At 36.6% G+C, this 24,961-nt stretch overlaps 1 protein-coding gene across 3 annotated transcripts in view; it reads left to right on the top strand.

Moving 5' to 3' along the window:
• SLC4A4 (solute carrier family 4 member 4) overlaps window positions 1-21,784 on the top strand; it is a 350,693-nt gene extending 328,909 nt beyond the window's left edge. For 2 of the 3 annotated variants that reach the window (XM_044225660.1, XM_044225658.1), the window contains 5 exons: window positions 4,885-4,953; window positions 7,651-7,824; window positions 10,016-10,177; window positions 16,655-16,734; window positions 17,464-21,784. In XM_044225660.1, coding sequence (XP_044081595.1) covers window positions 4,885-4,953; window positions 7,651-7,824; window positions 10,016-10,177; window positions 16,655-16,734; window positions 17,464-17,569 — 591 coding nt within the window. In that variant the 3' untranslated portion in view covers window positions 17,570-21,784. Of the gene's footprint in view, window positions 1-4,884; window positions 4,954-7,650; window positions 7,825-10,015; window positions 10,178-13,952; window positions 14,050-16,654; window positions 16,735-17,463 lie in introns of all 3 variants that reach the window. The other variant, XM_044225659.1, reaches the window with a different exon arrangement.
• Window positions 21,785-24,961: the final 3,177 nt, after the last annotated feature.

The following is a 24,961-nucleotide window of genomic DNA, read 5'->3' as shown; positions in this document are numbered from 1 at the left end:
ATGCAGAAAATACTTGGTAAACAGCTAAAAGATTTAAATATTCATCTCTTGTTCCTGGTTTCCACAATGTCAGTTAACTGGCTTAACTAATTTCTGCCTGGAATCATGAAGGAATATATATTTCATGCACACGTGGGAAAGTAAAATTTAAAATAACCTTGAAGAAGTTATCTCTGATCATGTACAAAGAACCTCAGGAGAGTACAGGTCTTAAGGTTTTGCAGGGACAGAGAGAAATCTGTGCTCCCTTTTGCCAGTACAAAGCAAGTTGTGGGGTAGGTTTGAAGTTGTGAGTTTCACAGCATCAAGTCTACAACCTGAAGGCTTTATGTTCCTTTGTTGCCCCCACAGACACCAGCACAGCAACTGGTGGAAATGTCTAGCCACATAGACCATAGAACCTCATCTGGACAGATGGACAAATCCATTTTTAGAAAGGTCATTAGAGGCAATTGTGACATCACGTTGTCGGAGGATCTATAGGAATGAATTTGCCCCTGGGTTCCCCAAAGGTGGGCTCACATGATACAACTGCAGAGTTTTTTTATGGGGTCTCTTAGTGATTAGCTCCTAGTAGGGGATGAATAGAAATATTTCCATCAATTCAAATAAGCTTATTAGCCTATCAACCCCCACCGATTTTTTCTTTTGTTTTTATATTATGTCTTTTCATTAATAGAGTATAAAATCCTAACTCAAAAAATTCAGTTGTTTAAGAGCCCCCTTTTTTTGTTGTTACAGCAAATTGGCTTTAATGTTAAGAGACTCTGTCAGCTGAGTAATCACGTATGATCCCAAAGGGACACAGAGAACAGATACTGTATAAACTGCTATTTTTAGGAAAAGATGGAAGACTCACATTTTCTGCAACACCTCTTCCTGTTTTCTAACCCTGCACCCAAATGTGGCTGCAGAAGAATTAAAGCTGAAAGCCCTTGTGTTCTTTATTGTACAATGATTCTTTTTGTCCTGATGTGCAAAGCACTTTAGTATCTGCAGGAACAGATTAGAATACAGAGAAAGGAGAAAGAGAGATGCAAGTGATCAATGAGCGTGAGTTTGCTTTTCCTTTTGACCTTCCTTAAGCTCACCCTTATTCAGCTGCTAATGTTCATAATTATGGCCATTTCAACTTTGGGAAATGCAAAGAATCATTGTAAGAATCAGTGAAAAAGGTAGTCCAGCAAACATTTTTATTGGGCAAGGCTTATACTCAAAATGTGGGAAATGAAATTATTTTGTTACTATGGCTTCCAGTATATTGTGGGAAACATAGATTTTAAAACAACAATCAAGTATTCCAGCACTGACAGTTGTGATTCCAGACTTTGGCGAGTAAACTGTTCTTTACTTTAGGCATCACATCAGCTAATTTTAGATCATGTGCCCTTCTTGCCATTGAAACTGGGTAGCTTATAAGCATTCACCAGAGAATTCTTGGTGGCTCATGTAAGAAGTCAATACAGGAAGAGGCAGATGTTGAGGGTACAGTTTAACTAAAACTTAAGTAACGACTAAGTGGAGTCAGGGTTAACAATTAACCTCAGAATTCACACAGAAAGTGGTACCAGGGGTTACTTGGGAGGAGGGAACCTTTTTCCTCCACCACTTGACTATGTGTTTTAAAGGGACAGGTGACAACTTTAGAGAATGGTTTTACTTAAGAGTCTGCCTTTGAAAGGCAGATCAAATGCATGGAATCAAGAGAAATATGTGCCTTTCACTTTTTAAAAGGACATGGCTCAACACCTTCCCTTCCCAGCTCCCTGCATCCCACTGTTTCCTTGCCTCAGAGGATGCGAGGAATTTCCTCCCTGCGCTAAGCAGGGTGGGCGGCTGTTCTCTGCGCCTCCTTATGCAGGCTTACTTTGAACAGGAAGTCTGTGACCTCTGTTTTGATCTCTTTGCCAGAGTCTCTCTTTTTACATGGAAAAAATGTAAGGAGTCATAATGTATTAGCTTTAAGTTCATGAGGATACCCCATGACCTCAACCAGCTGCACTCACACATGCCTCAAATCCCACCCCGGATCCAGTACAGAGCTGTGGGGAAGGAAGGAAAACTGGCTTCCCAGGCTGGTTACAGTTTCAATTCGTGTCTCTGCAGCAGAAGTACTGCCTGTTGAGCTCGTGTTCTGGATGGGGAAACGCTGGGGCCCACCACAGAGCAGCAAAAAGATGAAAGACCTTTCCTGGAGCTTCCTTTTCCAATGCTTCTGGCAAGCTTAAAGAAATAAAGATCCAGTAAAGTTCACTGCCCTTTCTGTGGTCTTTGCTTGAAGCAGTTCATCTTTAACATGAGGTGTAGCCGAAATTTGTCTTTCGGATTTGTTTAGGGTTCTAAAATGTGGAGGCTAGCGTTTAATTTGTACCTGGCAGGCGTTCATTGAGCTTCTCCAGTGTGCCACACACCCTGCTTGGTATCAGGGAAATGAGGAGAGAGGGTAGTGAGGAGGAGGATGGTGGTAATAGCGGCTCCCGTTCACTAGGAGCTTGGCGTTGGACCAAGAGCTCTGCACAGATTGTTTTTATTTAGTTCTCCAGTAAAACCTATGAAAAACGTATGTATAATTGCATCCATCCTACAGATTTAAAAATAAATAAATAAATAAATAACTGGCCAAGTCCCAAAGTTCTTAAATGGCAGAGCCAAGGTTTGAACTCAGGCAGTTCTAACTCCAAAAGCCTGATCTCATAACCATCATGGTTTATTGCCTTTTAAAATAAATGGTATTGGCCTCAAAGAGCTCCTTTACTTTCATTTCCCCGGAGATGATCTTCCCCAGTTTCTTTGATCCAATTTCCAGGTGTCTTACATAGAGAGAAATGTGGCATTTTAACAACCTCTTCATCATAAGTTGCTCCATGGTTTTGTCATCATAAGACTAAGGACCAGATTGCAGTTGGCAGCTTCCTTATGGTCCCAGATTTTTAGGGCTTGAGGACATTAGGATGTGTTTTTGATAACTTTTTTGATAATTTTTTTTAAAACGTTATCATCTCTATAGCTGTTTTCCTACCTGTACCCCATTCTGAGTTAATGGTACCATCTGATTTTATTTTGTGGTAGATTTGGCAAAATCTGGCATAAATTCAGAGAGAATAGACTTCAGCACTATGGTACAACTTTCCTTCACTCTGGTGCTAGAGCTGCATTAGAGAAAATATTTAGCTAAACTTAGGGGAGGGGTGGAGATAACTCTCAGTATCGCCTTTGTGATTACTTTCTTTCAAGCCAGAGAAAACACTTTACTCAGATTAAAAAGTAACTACTGCAGGATTTCTAACAACATGCCCAACTCTCTAAGAGAACTATGTGTCTCTTTTTTCCCTTTCACTTTTCTTACCCTCCCAAGGAATTAAAAATGAAATGGATATATGAGAGGAATCATCATATATTAAAGAAAAGTGGGAGAGCCCTTGCTTTCAAAGGATATTTTAAAAAATTAAAAAATGAGTGAATGCTGTGAAATGGTTTCTTTGTTGGTTATTCTTTTGGTCAATTTGTACAGGGGAATGGGAATAAGTACATTCTAAAGGAAATAAAGGCATGTGTCAGAACTCAAGTGGCTTGAATGTGATGTGCTCACCTCTTTGTGGTGATGGTAGGGTATTACAGCACACATGCCTTCCCCAACACTTCTACTGTCCCTCCTACCCCCTTAACAGTCAACATCAATTTTTTTTTCTGAGTTCAAGATCAAATTACCTATGTTACAATTATTGTTTTTTTCTAGAAAGAAAGTGGGATGTTTTATGTAAATAAATATATGTATTACATATAAATTTAATAAATCCTATAGCTAGCCGGTAACCATGGAGATTGTCATGACATATTTTGAATTTACTAATTTCCAGTAGGTGCCAAAGGGTTTCAGATACAGAATGTTTTAGGTCATTCCCAAGGTAGACATAGAAATTATATTTCATTTAATACATGTAATAGTTCTTTAAAAATTACTCTGAAGTCATACTGTTTCCTGCCTACAAAGCCTCCTTTATGTAGATTTGGTAAGATTGAACTTAATTGATTGTGGTTTTTGAAAACCAAAATTACTTGAACTTCTTTTCAAAATCCAAGCTTGAGAACCTTTTGTTGTTCAAATAGAAGACTTCCCAGAAACAGAATCAACCTTGAGTTGCTTAGTTTCTACAGTACTAAGGACATTTCAAAGGTCTAGGAACAGATAAAACTTAAGGAACATTGAATTGGAACTTCCCATTGCTAAAACACTTTGTATTATTGTAAAAAGACTCTTGCTAATTAATACATAAAAATGTATTAATTCACTTTCTAAAGATGAGTATTACTACATGTGTGTAATTAATTGCTTCCATATGCTCGATGCTCCTTTCAAGCAGGGTTCTCATTAGTTAGTCCTCTTAATATTCCTGAGAGGAAGAAAGGGGACAGCCGTTTGATGTTTGCTTAATTGAAAGAGGCATTTATACACCAAGCTGATAGATGATTTGGCAAAAATTATTAAGAAAAAATCAACAGGCTGTTGGAAAGGAACTTGGTCTCAGGAGTGAAGCAACTGTCTACCTTTCTATCTCATAGTTCATGCAAACATCTGGTTTACATAATCATTCCTTTTAAGGGGAAAGGGAAACAAATTTTTTTCCCTGTTAAAAAAAATTATTTCTGAGGTTATACATGCTTATTGTTAAAAAAAATGCCAACAGGCATCAAATGAAAGTTGAAAATCTCCCACTACTTATTTCTAGTATAGAGTTATAAGTTTATCAATGATAAACTAATTAGAGCTCACTATATTATTATGTCGTATCTTTTAGTTTCAAATTTGGCCTTTATTTAAACTACTCTTCTTCATTACTGTTTTTATTATTTTTTTAACCTTTCTCCATTTTTCTTTCTTCCTAGTTTATTCCCATGCCTGTTCTCTATGGTGTGTTCCTGTATATGGGGGTAGCATCACTTAATGGTGTGCAGGTGAGTTTTCCATAGCAATCTAAGTATAGTTGTGTTTTTTTCTACTAGTGGGAGTAGTCCAGTAACAGATCTTTGATGAAAAGTGCCACTCATTAACTGCTGAGTTTTTAGAATGTGTGTATTTACTGTAAACAAAGTGGTGGTTGCCAAAAGGGAGGTGGGGTGTAATGGATGAAATCCAGAAAGGGGATTAAGAATGTATTTAACCATGATGAGCATTGAGTAGTATATAGAATTGTTGAATCATTACATTATATACTGAAAAGAATATAGCACTGTAAGATTTATGGATAGATAGAGAAAATGCATTTGTTTTCTACTTTCTCTGCCATACATCTGCTTCTTACTTCTGGCTTAATTAAAAAAAATAATTTGTGCTAACAAATGTTACCACAGGTACCCGTTCTTGAAATAAGCTGTTAAAACCGGTCATTTAACTAGGGAAATGAGAGGGCTGTGACCTATCTTCCTCCCTCCTTCCTCCCCTCCTTCCCTCCTTCATCTCAAGAAGGAAATCAAACTCTTTGGGGTTCTTCTCAAGGCACTGTTTATCCCTCTGCCCTTAAACCATACTAAGAACAGGCTCTTATTTGATGCACTTTTCACATGGCTGAGATCAATGATCAAAAGTTTTGCACCAATAAAAGAGTAAAGTCAATGTGGTTTAGTGCTACCCTTGTCCAAAACTTCAGCTATTCACAATTTGGGTAGAACTGGCCCCCTTTAAAAAAAAAATCATTAGGGAAAACTTTGTAAGGGACTTTGTCTTTCAATTGAGGTTTAATTTAATTGGCACCAGGAGACTGGAAGTACTTCTGCTACTTTCTGGCACCTTGTTAATTGTAGCCTTATTTAGCACTTACTAATGTTTTAATGGGAAAAGACTGCATGTTCTGTGAACATCATAAGAATTTATTTAAACCCCTTCATAATAGTCCTTGCTTTCATTTATTGAATTTAGATTAATTTGGTTTTAGAGTCAGATAGAGCTGGGCAGGTGGCCAGGCCCCCAAAAGCAGAAAAGTCTGTTTTATTTTCCCCTTGTTTAGGTCCCCTCTGGGTAGAGTTCTTCACCATTGGGATATTTGTCACAAAATACAAGATGGGGCTTCAAAGATTGGACTAGATGGATGTGAATGGATTTTTGTTGTTGTTGTTCTTATGAAACTTTGGGCAAGAACAAATATATTAAAAAATACTTTGTTTTTACCTGGTTTTGTAAATATTCTTTTTTCCCCTAAACGGAAAAATATGAAACTAACATGGTTCCCAAACTAATAGGTTTTTCTTTGGGGGGGGCACTTAAATAGGTCAGTCTAGATCAGAAGTTTGATTTTTATGTGTTCTAGATGTTTAACCAATGGTTGGAGCTCAATACATGTTTATTAAATTAAATAGAAGGCAAAAAAATCAACAATTTCATAATGTTGGGGAAAAAAGTCCTTTGCTAAAGGCACAGCCAGTGGATTCCTGAATTCTGCAATGCTGTTGTCCCTCTTTCCTTTTTCTCTTGACACTCCCTCTTTTAGAACTTTTGGTAAGATTTCACTTAGCAATGAAATTTTGTAACCCAGTCTTTATACACAGCAAGGCCCGCTCTGGTCAAAAATAGGCCTAGACAGAGAAAGAAAGTTTGTTACGTAGGAGATAGCTTCCGAGAAGCTCATCTGTGATAGTCTAGTTTACTTGCACGCTTCTCCCTTTCCTCCAGAAAGAAAGCAGAGATACTCTGCTAATACATAATAATTGGAGTCCTAATACATAATAATTGGAGTCCTAATACATAATAATTGGAGTCCTAATACATAATAATTGAATTATGTATTAATACATAACACATAATAATTATGGAGTCCTAATACATAATAATTCAATTCAGCAGCTATTTAGTGAATATCTTTCGTTTGAGAGATCCTCTGATAGGTCCCAAAAAATCGTCCTTCTCATCATTATCCATGGAGACTCAGCAGTTAATCTCTGAAGCACGGCACCTGTCACAGAGGTGCTCAGCGGCCAGAATAGGACCTGTTTCTGCACAACACAGACCACCTCTCCTGGATTCCAATGTCTAGTTGTTGACCCTCTGAAACTCACTATCGTAGTCATATGGCTTTTCTTTGAAAAGAAATGGTAATGAATTTCTGACTTATTATTTCAGTTATGCTATCAATAAATAATGTGGAATTTGTGAAAATAGCAGTGCATTCCCATTTTCAAGTTCGATACTTCCTTTATACCCTTGAAACATCCCTGAAATGTCTACCATGCACAGTAGCACCTCTTCTTTCAGAAAAGGAGACTGAGACAGAGTGAGATACATGAGTGAGGCATCTTCCTTCATGACAAAAATAGTCACAAGATTCTCTCTCCAGAGACTCAGATAGTAAAAATAGAAAGTAAGAGATGAGCATCTAGAATTTATATTTGGCTTTGTGCCTTTATTCTTTGGTGGCCACTTTGTCTCCTATATCTGCATAACATTCCTGCGGAGGAACAGTATTGGAAATCCCCTAGCATGCCTTACTGTGCTGGACTGAATTTCTGAATTCCCTGACCAGAGTCCTCTGAAAAGGACACCGATTGCCTAAAATTATAGAAGAGATAAATCACTAGCTATTAGGTAGGCGTTGTGGAAATGGCTCTGTGTACCAGCTCTTCAGGTAATACGATTGTATCCTTGTCTGCTTTCCTCCCCAGTTCATGGATCGTCTGAAGCTGCTGCTGATGCCCCTAAAGCACCAGCCAGACTTTATCTACCTGCGCCACGTCCCCCTGCGCAGAGTCCACCTGTTCACCTTCCTGCAGGTGCTGTGTCTAGCTCTGCTCTGGATCCTCAAGTCCACCGTGGCTGCTATCATCTTTCCAGTCATGGTAGGGATTCCTTTAACTGAACCTCCCCATGAAGTCAGAGCAACAGCATTGTTGTCATAGAGAAGACCCACCTGTCTTTTCCGTGTGGCTCTCATTTATTCCCAGCCTTGGCAAATAGTTTTGATTTGATCAGGTGTGATTTAAGGTTCCTATGTCTGTGGTCATCTACACTGGACTTTACTGGAAAACTCAGCTGAGTTCAGATACTGACACTGGTTTCTGCGGGTCAGGGAACCTCCCTGAGGTACCATGAACTTGTCGCTAAAATGGGCATGGCTCTCGTGCGCCGTTCTGAGCCACGATGATAAACACTAAGTCTATAGCATGATGCCTGACCTCCAGTAGACACCAGTGCACATGAGTTATTTTTAAAATACTGTACAATAGACCCAATCTAAATAACAAGTACAGCACATTTCAGTCCAAATAATAAGAAAATAAATTTGTCAACTTCGGAGAGGTCCCAGTGAATTAGAAGAAATGGATTGAAAAGTGAGGTTTTTGAAGTTCTTGCTAAGCTTAAGGGTAAGTCTGGGCTCTCAGTCCTTGCCATGAACTTGATGAGAAGCAAAGTAAAATAACTAACATTGCACTTGGAATTACAAATGAAAGAAAGAAAAAGGGAAAATGCTATCTCTGCATTTGACTTTATCATTAAATTTTATACTTTACAATAATTTTCCATTTCTTGCAAGAAAATGCACATGCATATACTTGAAGCAAGTCACCAAGTGAGCCTCAGGTCTGATCTGTCTTGTCTCTCTCACAGCTTTGGAAACAGAATTCTCATTCACAGACATATTTTATTTTATTTTTTTTTTAATAAAAATCCTCTTACTCTTAGCCAGGGTTATTTTTTATCTTATGTCTGTTTGTTGTTTGTGATTTTTTTTTTCTCCAAGGAATCAGGAAAAAAATGCTATAAAATACTAGTGATATTTGTAGAGTCATATTTTTTCATGATGGTCTCTTATACCCACCCCCTTTTTTCTTGAACTCTATTAGCTCACTGGAAAACAGTAATAAGAACAAAGACTTATTTGTCAAATGATTCCCATTTGACTATTGGTATCGTCTACCTGTTAGTTTTGCTAAAGACAGGAAAACAAACTTAGACCTGGATAAATTTGAAATATGTCCAGTAAATCACTTACTGCTTATGCTAAGTAATATAAAAAAATGCATTCCCTTTATAGAGTATTTTTTAATCTTTCTAGAGCTTTTATTTGATCACAAATCAATAACGTAATATCAGTGGGCCAGATGTTGTTAATTTCCCTAGGAGATGAAGAAACAGACGTAGAACGTGACGTGGATAAACACAACTGTTGAATCTGAGACCGTGTCTTGGCTCTCATATCCCAGCGCACACTAATTTTACTCTTGAGCAAAGGCATCTTTAATGTACCTTTAGAAGTTACTGTTCAAGAGCAACTTGTAGAATCAAAGACATATATTTTAAGGATACTGATTTTAGAGGCAGACAGCTGGGGCCCTTTGTTGTATTTTTTCCTTACCTGGCTTTGTCATCTTGGATGACATACTTATGTCTCCAAGCCTCAGTTTCCTCAGTTTTAAGATGGAGATTATAATATCTACTTTTTGACTTTGTGGTGGAATAAATGAGAAAATCCTGCCCAAGAGTTTAGCACAGCCTTAGACACACTGTAAGTTGTCAGGTCATAGTAGTGATTGAAGCTGCCCCATAGATTAAATGGTTTGAGCTTATTCAAGGATTACCTCCATTATTAGTGCTGTGAAAATGTAGTATGCTGTATGTTGTACAGATTTTCTTGATTTTCAAAAATCTCTGTAATGTTTTAATTTTGAATAATTAAAAATCATAATACAGGCTTTTTTTTCTCTTTATACTTTCATGTTATTAAAAATCTGACATGGAAGAAAATGATTAAAAAAAAAATAATCCTTTTGAGTCGACATTCTAAATGAATGTAATCGTACACATCAGTGAATGAAGTATGTTTTACTTAAGACTTTTATGACCCAACATCCCCCGTAAAGAAAACATTTATGGTCCACGTGATATAAATCCATATAAGCAAGATGAGTTCTATCAAATTCTAGCCTTATGCAAGATAGTTTTCTACTGCCTTGGATAGGGTAATATCAGTGCTCACCGTGACTTCATCTGACATGGTTTCTTTCATACCTTCTATATTTATCCTTTCAGATCTTGGCACTTGTAGCTGTCAGAAAAGGCATGGACTACCTCTTCTCCCAACATGACCTCAGCTTCCTTGATGATGTCATTCCAGAAAAGGACAAGAAAAAGAAGGAAGATGAGAAGAAAAAGAAAAAGAAGAAGGGAAGTCTGGACAGTGACAATGATGATGTAAGGAACTTTCCAAAATTCCAAAGTAAAGCTAAAGAAATAAATGTGAAAAACCAGAAAACAGTTGTGGAAATTTGACCTGAAGTTAGTGAAATAAAACTTTGAAAAGTGAAAAAAAAAAAAAAAGAAATTGAAAAAAAATGTATACACATACATATATACAAATATATATACACATACATATATATGTGAAATATATAATTGTATATATATTATATATGTTGTGTGTGTGTGTATATGTGTGTGTGTGTGTGTGTGTGTGTGTGTGTATATAATCCTTTATGTGAGATATATGGCTGAATTCCAAGAATGTTCACCTGGTTGTGTTACATATCAGTCTTCACTTCCCTTTGCCCTTTATTTTCTTTCCTTAGTTTTGTGTATTTTCTGAAGTATTTTTGTATAATTTCTGAAGTCCTTCTGTAACCATTATACAAATAGCGATGAAATGACTTCCAAAGAAAACCTCACCACATCTAAAGAACTCCAGTCTCCCATCTTATAGATAGAAAGGAAATTTGCTTCATAATGCTCTAAAATGTATTTGTTTTGCTCTTGATAATCCAGATTTAAATATGAATTAATAACTCAGTTTTATGTAATTTCAAGCCTAATGTGGACAAGCACCTGTGACCTCCGCTCCGGTGGTCTGTGCGTCCGCTTGCACGGGCTCTCAGCCACGGTTCTCTTCTATTGTACTCCTCCTCACGTTGAACTTTGACGTGATTTAAGATGATCTCTCTGTAACCCTTCAATGAAAAGCAAAGGGAATTGGAGCTTAGGGTCTTTCTACATAATTGTAGTAGGTAATTTGTAGTCCAGACAAGACAATCCTCCTGCAATTGGGTGGTTAAACTGAGAAATAAAATTATTGCCCCCCTTTTTTTTCCTTGAGGAAACCATTTCACAGGTGCTCCAATAGGGGTCTGTAATCAGTACTAGGGGAACAGCTGGAATTATTTCTCTCTCTCTCTCTCTCTCACACACACACACACACACACATGAACACATACAATTATTCCAGTAGCCTTCTGAAAGGACTGCCACAATGACATTTTCCGTGTGCAGACTTGTTCTGGATTTCACGCAGCGCGGTATCCCCATTCCAATTGCATGCTGGTGTACAGTTCTAACGTGGGAGTCGAGTTAAGTTTTGGTATCTGTACGTGATCATTTTGATTGATCGTGCATACTTGTCCTGACTTGCCGTAACAGCTCTTTATAGTATCGGATTTTGTTCCTATTTTACAGGAGAAAATTTAGACTGAGAAATGTGAAGTCATTTTTCTAAGTGTACGCAGTCATAATGGCAAAGCCAAAACTCCAATCCAGGCCTGTCTGGTTATTTCCAGCTGGTCTGGCTGTCTGATTGTATTCTTTGTGGAGAATTTAGAAATAGTACAGTGAAGGAAGGCAACAGACAAAATTGGATTTCAGATAAATTGATCCAATAAAAAAAGGCTAAATATATGAGGCCCATTTAGCTGAAGAAAAAAAGAGTCCAAGGGAGCTTTTGTGACTGTCACCATCCATCTTCAGTGAGAACAGGTGTATAGATTTTCTGTTTCCAGTGATGACGGTAAAAGAGATTGCATTTAAACTGCAGTACAGATTAGGGTGCAGTGTTAAAAAGAAGGATATGTTTACACATTGAATAGAAATCAGAATTCAAAATTAATTTCTAGACCACTCAAGACAAAAAAGAAAAAAGGAATGCCTGAAATACTGACATAATTAAAGTAATATTTCATCTTGAATTTTCAAAACAAGTATGCCAGTGCATGTACACCGATACCAAACTTAAAATTTACTACATATTACTAGCATATGAACTGATATTATAGAATCATCATCTTTAATAGTTTTTAAGAAAAAAATAAAATATTGACTTTTGAGATGATTTAACTTTGTTTCTGTGGTGTCAGAAGTTGGATTAGATGAGTTCCAGAGTTCTTCTAATTCTTTGTTTCAGTTTCTAGTAAATTGTATTTTATTTAAACAGTTCTATTATGTTGTTAATGATATTTCTCATTTCCAGCTCTGTATTTCCAACAGATTTCTTGAAGATAATGTGTGATTCTTGTTCCTTTTCTTTTCCTCTTTCTCTTCTACCCCCAGTCCCTGCTAGAAAACAACAAGCTTATAGTCCTAGTGAACTCACCCAGGCAATTTAAAGTACATGTGTGTAAGAAGTTCTCTGAGCTCATTATTTGGGGCTCCCCTAGTGCTCACCTGGTAATCAGGGGTGTTGGGGTCCATGGATAAAGAGAGCCACACAGGGGCATGGCAGTTACAGAACTTTCATGAGTAGAACTTTCATGAAAATTATGGCTTGCCAATATTTTAAGCCACTCCGTCATTTTTGGATCTGGCTGGTAGGTTATGATTAAGGGTCAGCTTCCAACCTGTTCATCTATAAATGCTAGTATTGGGGGAAACGTTTGAAATACTGTGATTAAAACTTGTCCTTCCTGACATTCTCATAAAGGTACATGCATGTGGCATCTTCATTTTTTGTGTGTGTCAATTTAAGTGTAATATCTTAAATATCTGTCCTATTAATATCTTAATATCTGTCCTTTAAAATCATATTGTGGGGGCACCTGGGTGGCTCAGAGGGTTAAGCCTCTGCCTTCAGCTCAGGTCATGGTCCCAGGATCCTGGGATCGAGCCCCACATCAGGCTCTCTGCTCTGTGGGGAGTCTGCTTCCTCCTCTCTCTCTCTCTCTCTCTCTCTCTCTCTCTCTCCCTGCCTCTCCACCTACTTGAGATCTCTGTCAAATAAAAAAAATCATATTGTGGCTTATTACCCTCTTTATATTCACCTTAAAGGAATTTTCAGTGTATATAGTAGTCTACAAAGGTTTATTTTTTCTTCGACCTCTGGTTCTTTTTTCCCCCCTCCCAATATTTCTGCTAACGGGCATCTCTTTGGTACTTCCAATTAAGGGATGGATTTGATCTTTTCGGTCCAAACATAGAGTTGTATTCAATATATTGAATTCTTTAAAAAAGGAAGGTGGTAATCCTGTGAAAATCTGTTACAGTTTTGGCTCTGGTGACCTGTTTTTTTCAAATAGACCCATGAATAGCTGCCAGATTTTATCATTTTATTTTGGTTATGATTTACCTGATGATCATAAGTACTTTCCTTTTATTTTCTCACATTTTGATAAACTTTCAGATATTTTTGGTATAAGCAAATTAAAATGAACATTTGACTCAAAAATAGTTTTGATGGATTATTAGAGTAGGAGGGAGAGGTTCATTTTCAACTCTCCATCGGGATTCCTTGATAGTGAATGTTAGTCTTCTACCTGTCTTGGAAGGAAAGTCTTGGACTTAGAATCAGAAAGCATAAACAAAACAAAAATTTCAAGACCAAAATTTCAAGACCATGTTTTAGTTGAGGGTGTTTCCTAAATTTAATCTTTCACGTTGAGATTAGTTACTTTACCCTACAACAAAGCCATCAGTATTTGCTGATTGTGGATCCAGCTTATTGGCAAGCTTTACAATTGTTTTAATTTGTAGTGATCCCTTTTTGGTGTGGTTCTAGTTTTAATTGACTTTATCCCATTAACTCAGAAGAGAGGAAAGCAAACCTGAAGAAAATTGTGTAGAATTTGAAAATTTGCAAGTAAAAATGATCATATCAAAGTCTTTTCCCCTTAGACGATGTAAATGCTAATATGGTAGGTTTGATCAATACTGGGAGATAGGGAGGGCTGTATAGTAAAAACGCTCTAAAAACTGTTATAAATTTCTTTCACAGTCTGACTGCCCATACTCAGAAAAAGTTCCAAGTATTAAAATTCCAATGGACATCATGGAACAGCAACCTTTCCTAAGTGATAGCAAACCTTCCGACAGTGAGTAGAACTAACCTCTTGCCTATCTGCTCAAATATGATTTGCGCTTGCAGAGAGAAAACCTTAGAATTATCATTTACATTAACTTCCCTCTATTTTCTTTTCTGGTTTTTTTTTCTATGTGAAGATTTCCATGTAATTACTATAAAACTTCATTTTTACATTCCTTGAGCCTCACTTTTCTTTCTTTTATCCATAACCTTTTAAGTTTTTGTTTGGTAGTTTTTTGCTCTGATCCAAGTTATCACCAGTTTCTTTCAACTGCTAAACTTGTAACCGTGTTTTTAATTGATTTTTCATTTTGCCTGCTGATATGTAGAATTGCAGCTTACAGTACTACATCACTGTCTGTTACTGTTTGTCTTCCTTAGGCTTTAGCCAATGACCAAATGAGTTCAAGAGAGAAAATTGCATCATGAGTCTCTAAATGATCATTGAATCAGTTGTTCCTACTGAGCATTTGGGATAATTGTTATTTTCAATTAAATTAGCAATCAATCATAAAATATTATTACAACTTTTTAGGTGTCAAATATAAGATATATGCAGTTTCTTCCTAATTTCCTTATTCCTTTTCTGCTATTTTAGAAACGCCTTTTTAAGTGGACTGGTCTTTTGGGGTAATAGCTTAGTGACTAAAGTGTAATGGTTTCTGACATACCATCTTTTCTTCTGTAATTGAGGTAACAGACCACGTGAAAAAGCGGTAAACCCCTATCGTAACATTAGTGAATATCTCAAGCTTTTCTAGGAGCACATAGCAATTGTTTCCAAACTACTTTCACTTTGGGTTCTCACTCGAAGAAAATACCTTCTTTTAGACCCAGATGCTCTTCAAAGTCGACTGATATGTTATGGGGAAAAAAGATAGTTGAGACACTTTTATTTTCATTTGACAAAGCCAGTGCGACTTCAGCAAGAGGTTACCATGAGAAGTTGGAAATGAATGGTTTATGAAAAATAGGTATATTAGTTATCTGTTGCTATAGAACAAATTACCACAAAATTTAGCAGCTTAGAACAACAAACAAGTACTTTCTTACATAGTTCCTGACATTCAGGAATGTAGGAGCAGAGGATTTAGTGGTTCTATCTCTGGGTCTTTGGAGAGATTGCAGACAGGCTTTCGGCTGGGGCCAAGCTTGAAGACAACAGGAGCTGGGATCCACTTCTAAACTCAGGCAGAAGGCAACTGGGAGGAAGTTTCAGTTCCTTGGCCCATGGGCACCTCCGTGGGGCTGCCCGTCATGTAGTTGCCCGCAGTGCCAGTGAGAGCAGAGAGAAAAACCAAGACAGAAACTGCACTTTTTGATAACTGAATCTCAGAAGTGACCTGCCATCCCTTCTACCATGTTCTGTTGGTCCCACACACACCAACCCGGTACAGTGTGGGGAGGAATTACACAAGGACATGAATACCAGGAAGTGCAGGGAGCAGCGGGGGTTCATCCTGGAGGCTGGCTGCCACACTGGGTTTAAAGAGTCTCAGCTTTGGTGTTCAGGCCATAAAACCGTAACTTGTAACTGAGGCTAATTTCTTTTCAGTCCTATCCACGGGATTTAGTTAATATTTCTTCTCTGAATTCAAGCTCCTCCAACCATATCCTGGCTTCATTTTTCATATTATTAATGCTAGAGAATGAATAGCAAAATGAAACTGAGAAAGGGACATGGCACATATGTCTTCTGTTGGCATCGTGACCTGGTATAGCTCTTCTAAGTAACGTTTAATGGCTGCTTCAAAAATAAAAAATTTTAAAAAAGCACCACCAGCTAGAACTTGAGACTCCTGGAAAAAAGTTTATGGCAAATTGATTATTTAGTGCTAGTTGTTATTCATCTCCTCAAAAACCCATCAGGAGGATATATGGAAAATGGATATCATATTAGAAATTTACTTAAGCAAAATATCTTTGATCATTCTAACTGAAATTATTTCTAATGTCCTATTAATCTTTTATAATCCATGAAAGAACAAAATTGATAGTAGAGGTACAGGATAATTAAATTCCTCACAGTCTGTTTCTCGCCCATGAATAACAGCAGGACAAAACTGAGGATGCTGAAAATGAAAGGAAATCCAAGGGCAACACCTAAGACATTAAGTAGATGCTCTAAAATTGATTGGCTTCCTACCCCTCCATGGAAGAAAACAGCAGTGGTCCATCCCAGTATACCTAGGGGAAATGAAATAAACAGATTGTTATCTTGGTCACATAACTTCGTTTCTCAGCTCAATATGATGTCTCTGGAAATTGTCTAGGGGTGCCTGTGTGGCTCAGTTGGTTGAGCATCTGACTCTCGATTTCGGATCAGGTCATGATTCCATGGTCGTGAGATCAAGCCCAGCTCCACGCCCAGCGGGGTGTCTGCTTGTCTCTCTCCTTCTGCTCCTACCCCTGCTCATGCATACACACTCTCTCTCACGGTCTTTCTCTCTCAAATAAATAAAATCTTAAAAAAAAAAAAAAAAGAAATTGCCCAAACTTGCATTTCTCTTTCCAATTGTCATGCATGAATTTTTATGAAGATTTTTATTTTTACTCGAATTTTATACGTTACCAAAGAGTACGGTTCACAATTTAAAGAAATTTTTCTTTTCCAGGAGAAAGATCACCAACATTCCTTGAACGCCACACATCATGCTGATAAAATTCCTTTCCTTCAGTCACTCGGTATGCCAAGGTAAAGGACAAGTCCGTGTTTTATGTTGTTCTGTGGGACGATCGCCCCACAGAAATGTAGTCCACTGCAGATTATTGGCTGAACGCCTTGTTTTCCTTCCTGTCCACAAGCTATCTTCAATCAATTACTCAATCCCCGAACCTCGCCCCAGCTTTTATGTAGGAAGTATTCTAAGAGACCTACTATCCTTAGAAGTAATGGAAACATTCACTATCGTTATGGTAAAGCCCAGGACCAGTGTTTGCTTTTATCATTTTCATATCATCTCTGTTTTAAGGGGTAGCTGCCATTTTCTGGCAGCTCTCCGGTAGTTTTCTTCCCCAGTCTTAACACGGCTCTAGACATTTCAGATCCTCCTTGATTTTCCAAAAAGCAAAAAAAGCTCAGAACATTTTCTTCATGTAGGTCTCTTTGTCCTTTGATTTCTGACAGTATCACCCAGCTGGCAGTCCTCCTTCTCGATTTTTGTGGTTTTTTGTTTTGCTTTGTTTTTAATCTAGGTGTGAATGTTTATGAAATTTTCTACTTGAATCTCTTGACTCTTGTACCTTCATCCCATTTAAAAATGTTTGCTTTGAACACAGAGAGAGTAGATAAGTAAATTGGACAGAGGACACGTTCTGCTTCTGCACAATGTACATACATTTGACAGACGATAAAGGGAATCTGATTTACTTACTATTTCTTTTCTCTTTTCTCTCTCTCTCTCTCTTTTTTTTTTTCCTCTAGTCCTCCTAGAACTCCAGTAAAAGTTGTGCCTCAAATTAGGATAGAACTTGAGCCTGAAGACAATGATTATTTCTGGAGGAGCAAGGGAACAGAAACTACATTGTAACCTGTTTGTCTTTCTTAAAACCGACAGTTTTTGTTGTTAATGTTCTTGGGTTTTGTCTAGTTGTTTATTTTTTAATTTTTGTTTTGTTTTGGTTTTTGGTCATTGGCCAAATAATATAGCACTCACTCTGCTTCTCTCTTGCATAGGTAAAATCAAGACAATAGTTCACCGTTCCTTAAAAACATCTGAAGACTCCCCTTTTCTTTTCATATTTTCAGATGTGTCCTCTGACAACCAGATCCCTTTGTCACTCAAGACACGCACAGACCCTGTCCTTTCCCTTTATTAAGCAGAGGGCAAAAGCATTAAGGATTTTGTAACACCTTTGATTAAAATATTGAAGGAACTTCCAACTTTAGCTTTGGAGCTGTGCTTACTGGCTTGTGTGCCTGTCTGGTAGAAGAAACCCTGACCTCCAGGCAGAGTCCTTCCTTGCTTTTAGAGCTCTCCAGGACTGGAAAAAAAAAGTGCTGCTATATGCTAACTTGCTCTTGCTTGTCAGCCCTAATCTTAGAGTTATCAAAAGAAGAAAAACTCAAGGTACTTTACTCCCTGTAGAGAAACTATTGCCATCATTGTAGCAAGTGCTGGAATATCCCTTTTTCCTATGCAACTTTTTTTAACCCTTTAATGAATTTATCTGTTGAGTACATTGAAGAATATTTTCTTCGTAGATTTTGTTGTTTAAATTATGGGGCCTAACCTGCAACTTATTTTTTGTCAATTTTTTAAACTTTTTTTTAATTACTGTAAAAAAATGAATTTTTTCCTGCAGCAGGAAACATAGTTTTGAGTAGTTCTACCTCTTATTTGTAGCTGCCAGGCTTTCTGTAAAAATTGTATTGTATATAATGTGATTTTTACACACACATACACACACAAATACACAATCTCTAAGGTAAGCCAGAGGGCTGGATCAGATTAAAAACACCATGTTTCTTAGCATCCATTTTTCCCTTTCTTTAAAAGAAATTTACTGTTCTATGAAGAGATTGGGGGAGAAGGGAGAAGCTCTTATGTAATGGGCATAACTGACATTTTGATAATAGTAATATCTGGGCATAGATGCTGATTGTATTACCATGTCGATGTCCTATGCAGTATTTTTAGACATTGTTTTCATTTTGAAATATTTGTGTGTTTGTGTACGTACTCTGTGTGTGGCTGGTGCACATATGTGCAAAGTTGGGGAGACAGAGTGAAGGTAGGGGATGGGCAAAATTATCCAGCCTCTCGTGTCACTTTTCATAAAACCCAAACCACATGTGAAAAATTCATCAGAGGTCTAAGAGACTTACTATTATGCAAATGAGGGTAAATATAATTTTATTGCTGGATAACATCATTGATCCAAGAGCTCATATTTATAATACAAAATCCATTGGAATATTAATAGATAATTTACTTATCTGTACAGTGTTTATGGGACTGCAGACAGATCTGCACACACACACACACACACACATTTTAAAATGCTTGCACATGTTTTTATGATGGAAAGGCAATTATTCCTCATGAATAGGACATTTAGAGTATATGTGTATGTGTGTGTATGTACATGTATTTCAAAGTATCATATTGAAAATTAGAAAAAAGAAAATTAGGACTTTATTAACCAAATTTAGCATGTAATTTAAATGTAATATTTTAATAGACATTATGTATTGTGAATCTGCATTAAGAATAACAGTTTAAACATTAAATTCATAATTTTGGACTCATATAATCATATTTGTGATCCATCTAAATTAAATATATATAACTAAAACAGATTGTTGGAGGAGTACCAGAAGCAGGATGAAACCATGTATTTTGGTTTCGTAATATGCACATAGTGACTCCCATTCACTCTCATATTAATTAAATTATAATTCTGTCCCCTTAAAATTTTGATTATAAAACTTTAGTACCCTGAATTGTTGCTTACTTTTATAGTATCTGATAATCTTAAAACTTTATCCAAATTAGACATAAATGACCTGTAATTTTTTCATTAAAATGGAAACAGCAAATTACATGTTATTTGTTAAAACCTTACATGCCAAGTTCTGGCATCAGATTTGTATTTAGAGCTATTCTTTAAATGATTATATCATATAGTTTTTTCATTACTGCAGTATAAAATTTTAAGAAGCTTTTCCTTTTTCTTTACCAAGGGAAGCATCAATATAATGTCTAAGAGCCATGCATAAGTTTAGCCTGACCTATGATCTCGTTAAATTAAAGACACTTTTGTTCACATTTATAAAGGCCCTGGATGTAATACTTTATTTTTCTGATCATGAATCAAGTATTTGAGGATTTCTGCCTCTCTCCATCTCTTTCAAAGAACTCCTGAAGCAACTTAACTCAATATTTAAGCCTTTGAGTAGATCTAAAGGCTATCTGCACCTCCACTTATGATCTATATTCTGTGACCAAAGGTTGAAATTCATGATATGAATGCAGAACAGTACCTTCCATTTGCTCAAAGTAGCCGTTAATAGCAAACCCTTTCAATATTTTGGAACCCAGAGAAGCTTTTAAAAAATCATTACTTTCAGAGGAGTAGGAGTAGTTACCAAATAAGCACGCAAAACCCACAGTCCATCCAGAGCCATCAGATCATCTGTATTTTAACTGAATTTACTCATTTTCTGAGAACTAACCAGACTGTGGGATGGTTTTATTTCTATGTAAACTGCACACACAGAATATAGTACAATGAGGAATTTCTTTTCCTGATGTGAATATGGAGACATGAAATACTTGAGTTGTTAGGAGTACAAGACTAAGGGTACACTCCCAGGATATCAAGCAGAAGTCCTGTGATTGTACAGACTTACTGTTGAAGAGATCACTGGGCCAAGAGTTGGCCTTATCAAAGGACATAAAGGCCTCTGGTTTTGCATTTGAAAGAAAAATCTCTTGGAGACACTGTTTTCCTTGATAAAGATCACTCTTTTCTACTGTGTAAGACAGGGGCCTGGAATCTGAACTATTTTCTGTGCCATAGGCTGTAGTGTTCCTGCCTCTTCTTCCAGTTAAGCAGTGGAGTGGGGGTGGGAGATGGAGGCTTCAAGATGTACAAAAATAAAAAACAAAACCCTCTCTGATCAGACCCCTACCACAGAAAATGGGGGGTAGGATGAAGTAATTATCTGCTCTTAGTAATTCAGTTTGGGTACATGTTATGCACATGCACCAACACACACAGAGTCAATCTTTTATCAGCTATATATTGCTGTTCAATACAGAGAACGATTGTCTTCCGAGTTTTTTTTTTTTTTTTAACTGTGTTAAAGTACTTGAAATGTATTGACTGCTGACTATCCTTTAAAAACAAAATGAAACCATTTGAGCTGTATTACAGAGGTTGACATTGTTCAGGGATGGGACAAAGCTTTCTTCAATTCTTTTCCTACCACTTAATGATTTTGGTGCAGGAACTTGAGATTTTCTTATTTATTCCATGATAATTTCACATCTACTCTTCACAGCATGAACATAAAGCCCAGTGGCACCAAACGGCTGAATACAATCAAATGATACTTTATAACACTTGGCTGACCAATGGGCCTTGGGAGTTTTCAGACAATGATTTCATTGAGTTTCATTGCAGCTTGAAATAAAAAAGTTTTATGATATACACCAACCAGTCAAGTTGTGTTTTGACCGGAAATTTGGATATGACCTATTTCTTAGCTCATTTCTCTGTGCTCTATGGGTACATAAAAAAATCCTGAATTCTGTTTCCCAGGCAGATAATTGCAACTCAGGGCTAAAGTCATCCAGTGAAACTTTTAGAGCCAGAAGTTAACTTTGTCCCAGTCCTACAATGTGAAAAGAGTGAATAGTTGCCTCTTTTTAGCCATTTTCATGGCTGGTACATATCTGTACACCTTACTTTTCAGAATCAATACGCACTTTCAGATATTCTTATTTTTATTCTCTTAAGTCTTTATTAACTTTGGAGAAATGATGCATCTTTTTATTTTAAATGAAGTAGATCAACATGGTGGAACAAAATGATAAAGAACAGAAAACATTTCAATATATTACTAATGATTTTTTTCCAATATAAAACCTAAATTCCTATAACATTATAGTATTTTACAGTTTTATGAAGCTTTCTATTGTGACTTTTATGGAATTAAGAGATGAAGAAGATGAGATATTTTAGCATTTATATTTTTCAAAATTAAATGTATACTTAAAATAAAGTAACTTTATGCATTTATGAGTGTCAAGTGCTTCTGTTCAACCCTTCAAATAATTATTAAGTGCCTGTTATTTTATTCTTTGGGTGTTACCAGCAATACAAAGATTTGAGTAAGTTAGAGTCCCTGACTGGACTCAGATGGCTTTTTAAAATTCGAGATAGGAGGATAAAATGTGTCCAAATTACATAAAATAAGACATAGTAAGAATTGTCTATATAAGTATTAATGAAGTAGAATAATGAAAGGGTTCAAAGCTAAAAAAAGAAAAAAAAAAATTCCAGCTAAGAGCAATGGAGCCAGTGGTATGATTGACTAATGAATGGATAAAGCAGAGTCAGTATTTCTTTATAATGGAATATCACTTAGGCTTCAAAAATTGAAATCTTTCCATTTGCAATGACATGAATGGAGTTAGAGAACATTATGCTAAGTGAAGTAAGTCAGTCAGAGGAAGACAAATACTTTATGAGCTCACTCACATGTGAAATTTAAGAAAGAAAACAGATGAACATATGGGAAGGGGGAAAAGAAAAAAAGGAGCGAGAGAAACAAACCATTAGAGGCTCTTAATGACGGAGAAAAAATAGGGTTGATGGAGGAAGGTTGGTAGGGGTGGACTAGTTGGGTGATGGGTATTAAGGAGAACACTTGTGATGAGCACTGGGTGTTGTATATAAGTGATGAGCCACTGATCTCCACTGATCTCCACTCCAGAAACTGATATTGCACTGTATGTTAAATAAAATTTAACTTAAAAAAAAAAAAGATGAATGGCTAAAAAGGATGCGACATTCTCTTTAGCCATTCATCTTTATATATATATATATATATATATATATTCATCCATTCATCTTTTTCCCATTCATCTTTTTATTTTCATCTTTTATATATTTAATCTTTTATATTCATCTTTATATTCATCCATTCATGTTTATCCTTTCATATATATTATCTATATCTATATTTATAAATTTATAAATATATCTATATATAAATATAGATATATAAAAAATATAGATATATAGATATAATATAGAATATTACTCAGCCATCAAAAAGAATGAAATCTTGCCATTTGCATTGACGTGGATGGAGCTAGAGTATTATGCTAAACTAAATAGAGAAAGACAAATACCATATGATTTCACTCATATGTGGAATTTGAGAAACAAAACAGATGAAACATGAGAGAGGGGAAAAAAGAGAGAGAGGGAAACAAACCATAAGAGACTCTTAACAATTGAGCAAACTGAGGGAGGAAGATGGGAGGTACATAGGGGATGAGCTAGATGGGTGATGGGTATTAAGAAGACACTTGTGATGAGCACTGGGTATTGTATGTAAATGATAAATCACTGAATTCTACTTCTGAAATCAACATTACACTGTATGTTAACTAACTAGAATTTAAATAAAAATTTTTTTTAAAAGCAATGGAATGGTTTCATTGAAAAAGTAGTGTGGTTGCCCTTTTAGGATTTTGTTCTCTCATTCATCTGTCTTTTGCTGCACAAAATGAGAAGGCAGAAAAACTCACTTCAAAAAAAGAATATGAGGCAGTACTGAATGCTAGAGACCTAATCAATATGGACATTAGTAAGTGTCAGAACCAGAGTTGAGAATGTTGATTATAAAGATGCTAATGGGGCTTGAGAAAAGCATAGAAGATAGTAGAGAATCCCTTTCTGGAGAAATAAAAAGAACTAAAATCTAACCAAGTTGAAATCAAAAAAGCTATGAGGTGTAATAAAAAAAATGGAAGCCCTTACTGCTAGGATAAATGAGGCAGAAGAGAGAATTAGTGATAGAGAAAATCAAATGATGGAGAATAAAGAAGCTGAGCAAAAGAGAGACAAATAACTGCTGGACTAGGAGAGGAGAATTTGATAGATAAATGATACCATAAGACGAAGCAATAGTAGAATAATTGGGATCCAAGAAGAATGAAGAGAGGGGCAGAGGTATATTGGAGCAAATTATAGCAGAGAACTGCCCTAATTGGGGAAGGAAACAGCCATCAAAACCCAGGAGGTACAGAGAACCCGCCTCAAAATCAATAAAAATAGGTCCACACCCCATCATCTAAGAGTAAAACTTAAAAGTCTCAGAGATAAAGAGAAAATCCTGAAAGCAGCTTGGGACAAGAGGCCTATAACCTACAATGGTAGAAATATTAGATTGCAGAGCACACTTCTCCACAGAGACCTGGCAGGCCAGAAAGATATATTCAGAGCACTAAATGAGAAAAATATGCATCCAAGAATACTATATCCAGCTATGCTGTCATTGAAAATAGAAAGAGAAATAAAAACCTTCTAGGACAAACAAAAACTAAAATAATTTGCAAACACCAAACCATCCCTACAGGAAATATTGAAAGGGGTCCTCTAAGCAAACAGAGAGCCTAAAAGTAACAGACCAGAAAGGAACAGAGACAATATACAGTAGCAGTCACCTTCAGGCAGTTCAATGGCACTAAATTAATATCTTTCAATAGTTACCCTGAGCATAAATGGGCTAAATACCCCAATCAAAAGACATAGGGTATCAGAATGGATAAGAAAAACAAGCTGCATTGATATGTTGTTTGCAATAAACTCATTTTAGATCCAAAGCCATCTCCAGATTTAAAGTGAGGAGATGGAAAACAACTTACCATGCTATTTGTTATTCTTCTTTTATAAAGTTAGTGAAATATGCCATTTTCTTGAATCCATGGTGATGTAGATAGTTAATTCTCAAAGAAAAAAAAAACTGCTAAGGGGTGCTGGTGGCATGATCAGCAAAGTGTCCAACTCTTGGTTTTGGCTCAGGGCATGATCTTGGGGTCCTGAGATCAAGCACTGTGTTGGGCTCTGTCTTCAGTGCAGAGTCTGCTTAAGATTCTCTCTCTCTCTCCCTCTGCCCCTCCCCTGCTCATGCTCTCTCTCTCTTTTTTTCTCTCTCTGTCTGAAATAAATATTTTAAAATACTGCTAAGCACAAGCACTTATTAAAAAATAATTATTCAAATGAGCGAAATCTTAGAATGATACTCCTCAGAAGATACATGACACATACTTTTTCCTGCTGGGCCTATTCAGGCTTCTATGCAGTATCTACAATTCTCCCGGAAACTTCAGTTCAGCCCCAAGTTATAATCTGAGAGTGGTTGTTGGTTGCGGGGGTTGGGGAACAAATGGAAGGGAGGA

Source organism: Neovison vison, chromosome 11 (assembly GCF_020171115.1).
Source record: "Neovison vison isolate M4711 chromosome 11, ASM_NN_V1, whole genome shotgun sequence".
Classification (NCBI taxonomy): domain Eukaryota; kingdom Metazoa; phylum Chordata; class Mammalia; order Carnivora; family Mustelidae; genus Neogale; species Neogale vison.
This window is presented reverse-complemented; position numbering and strand designations above follow the sequence as displayed.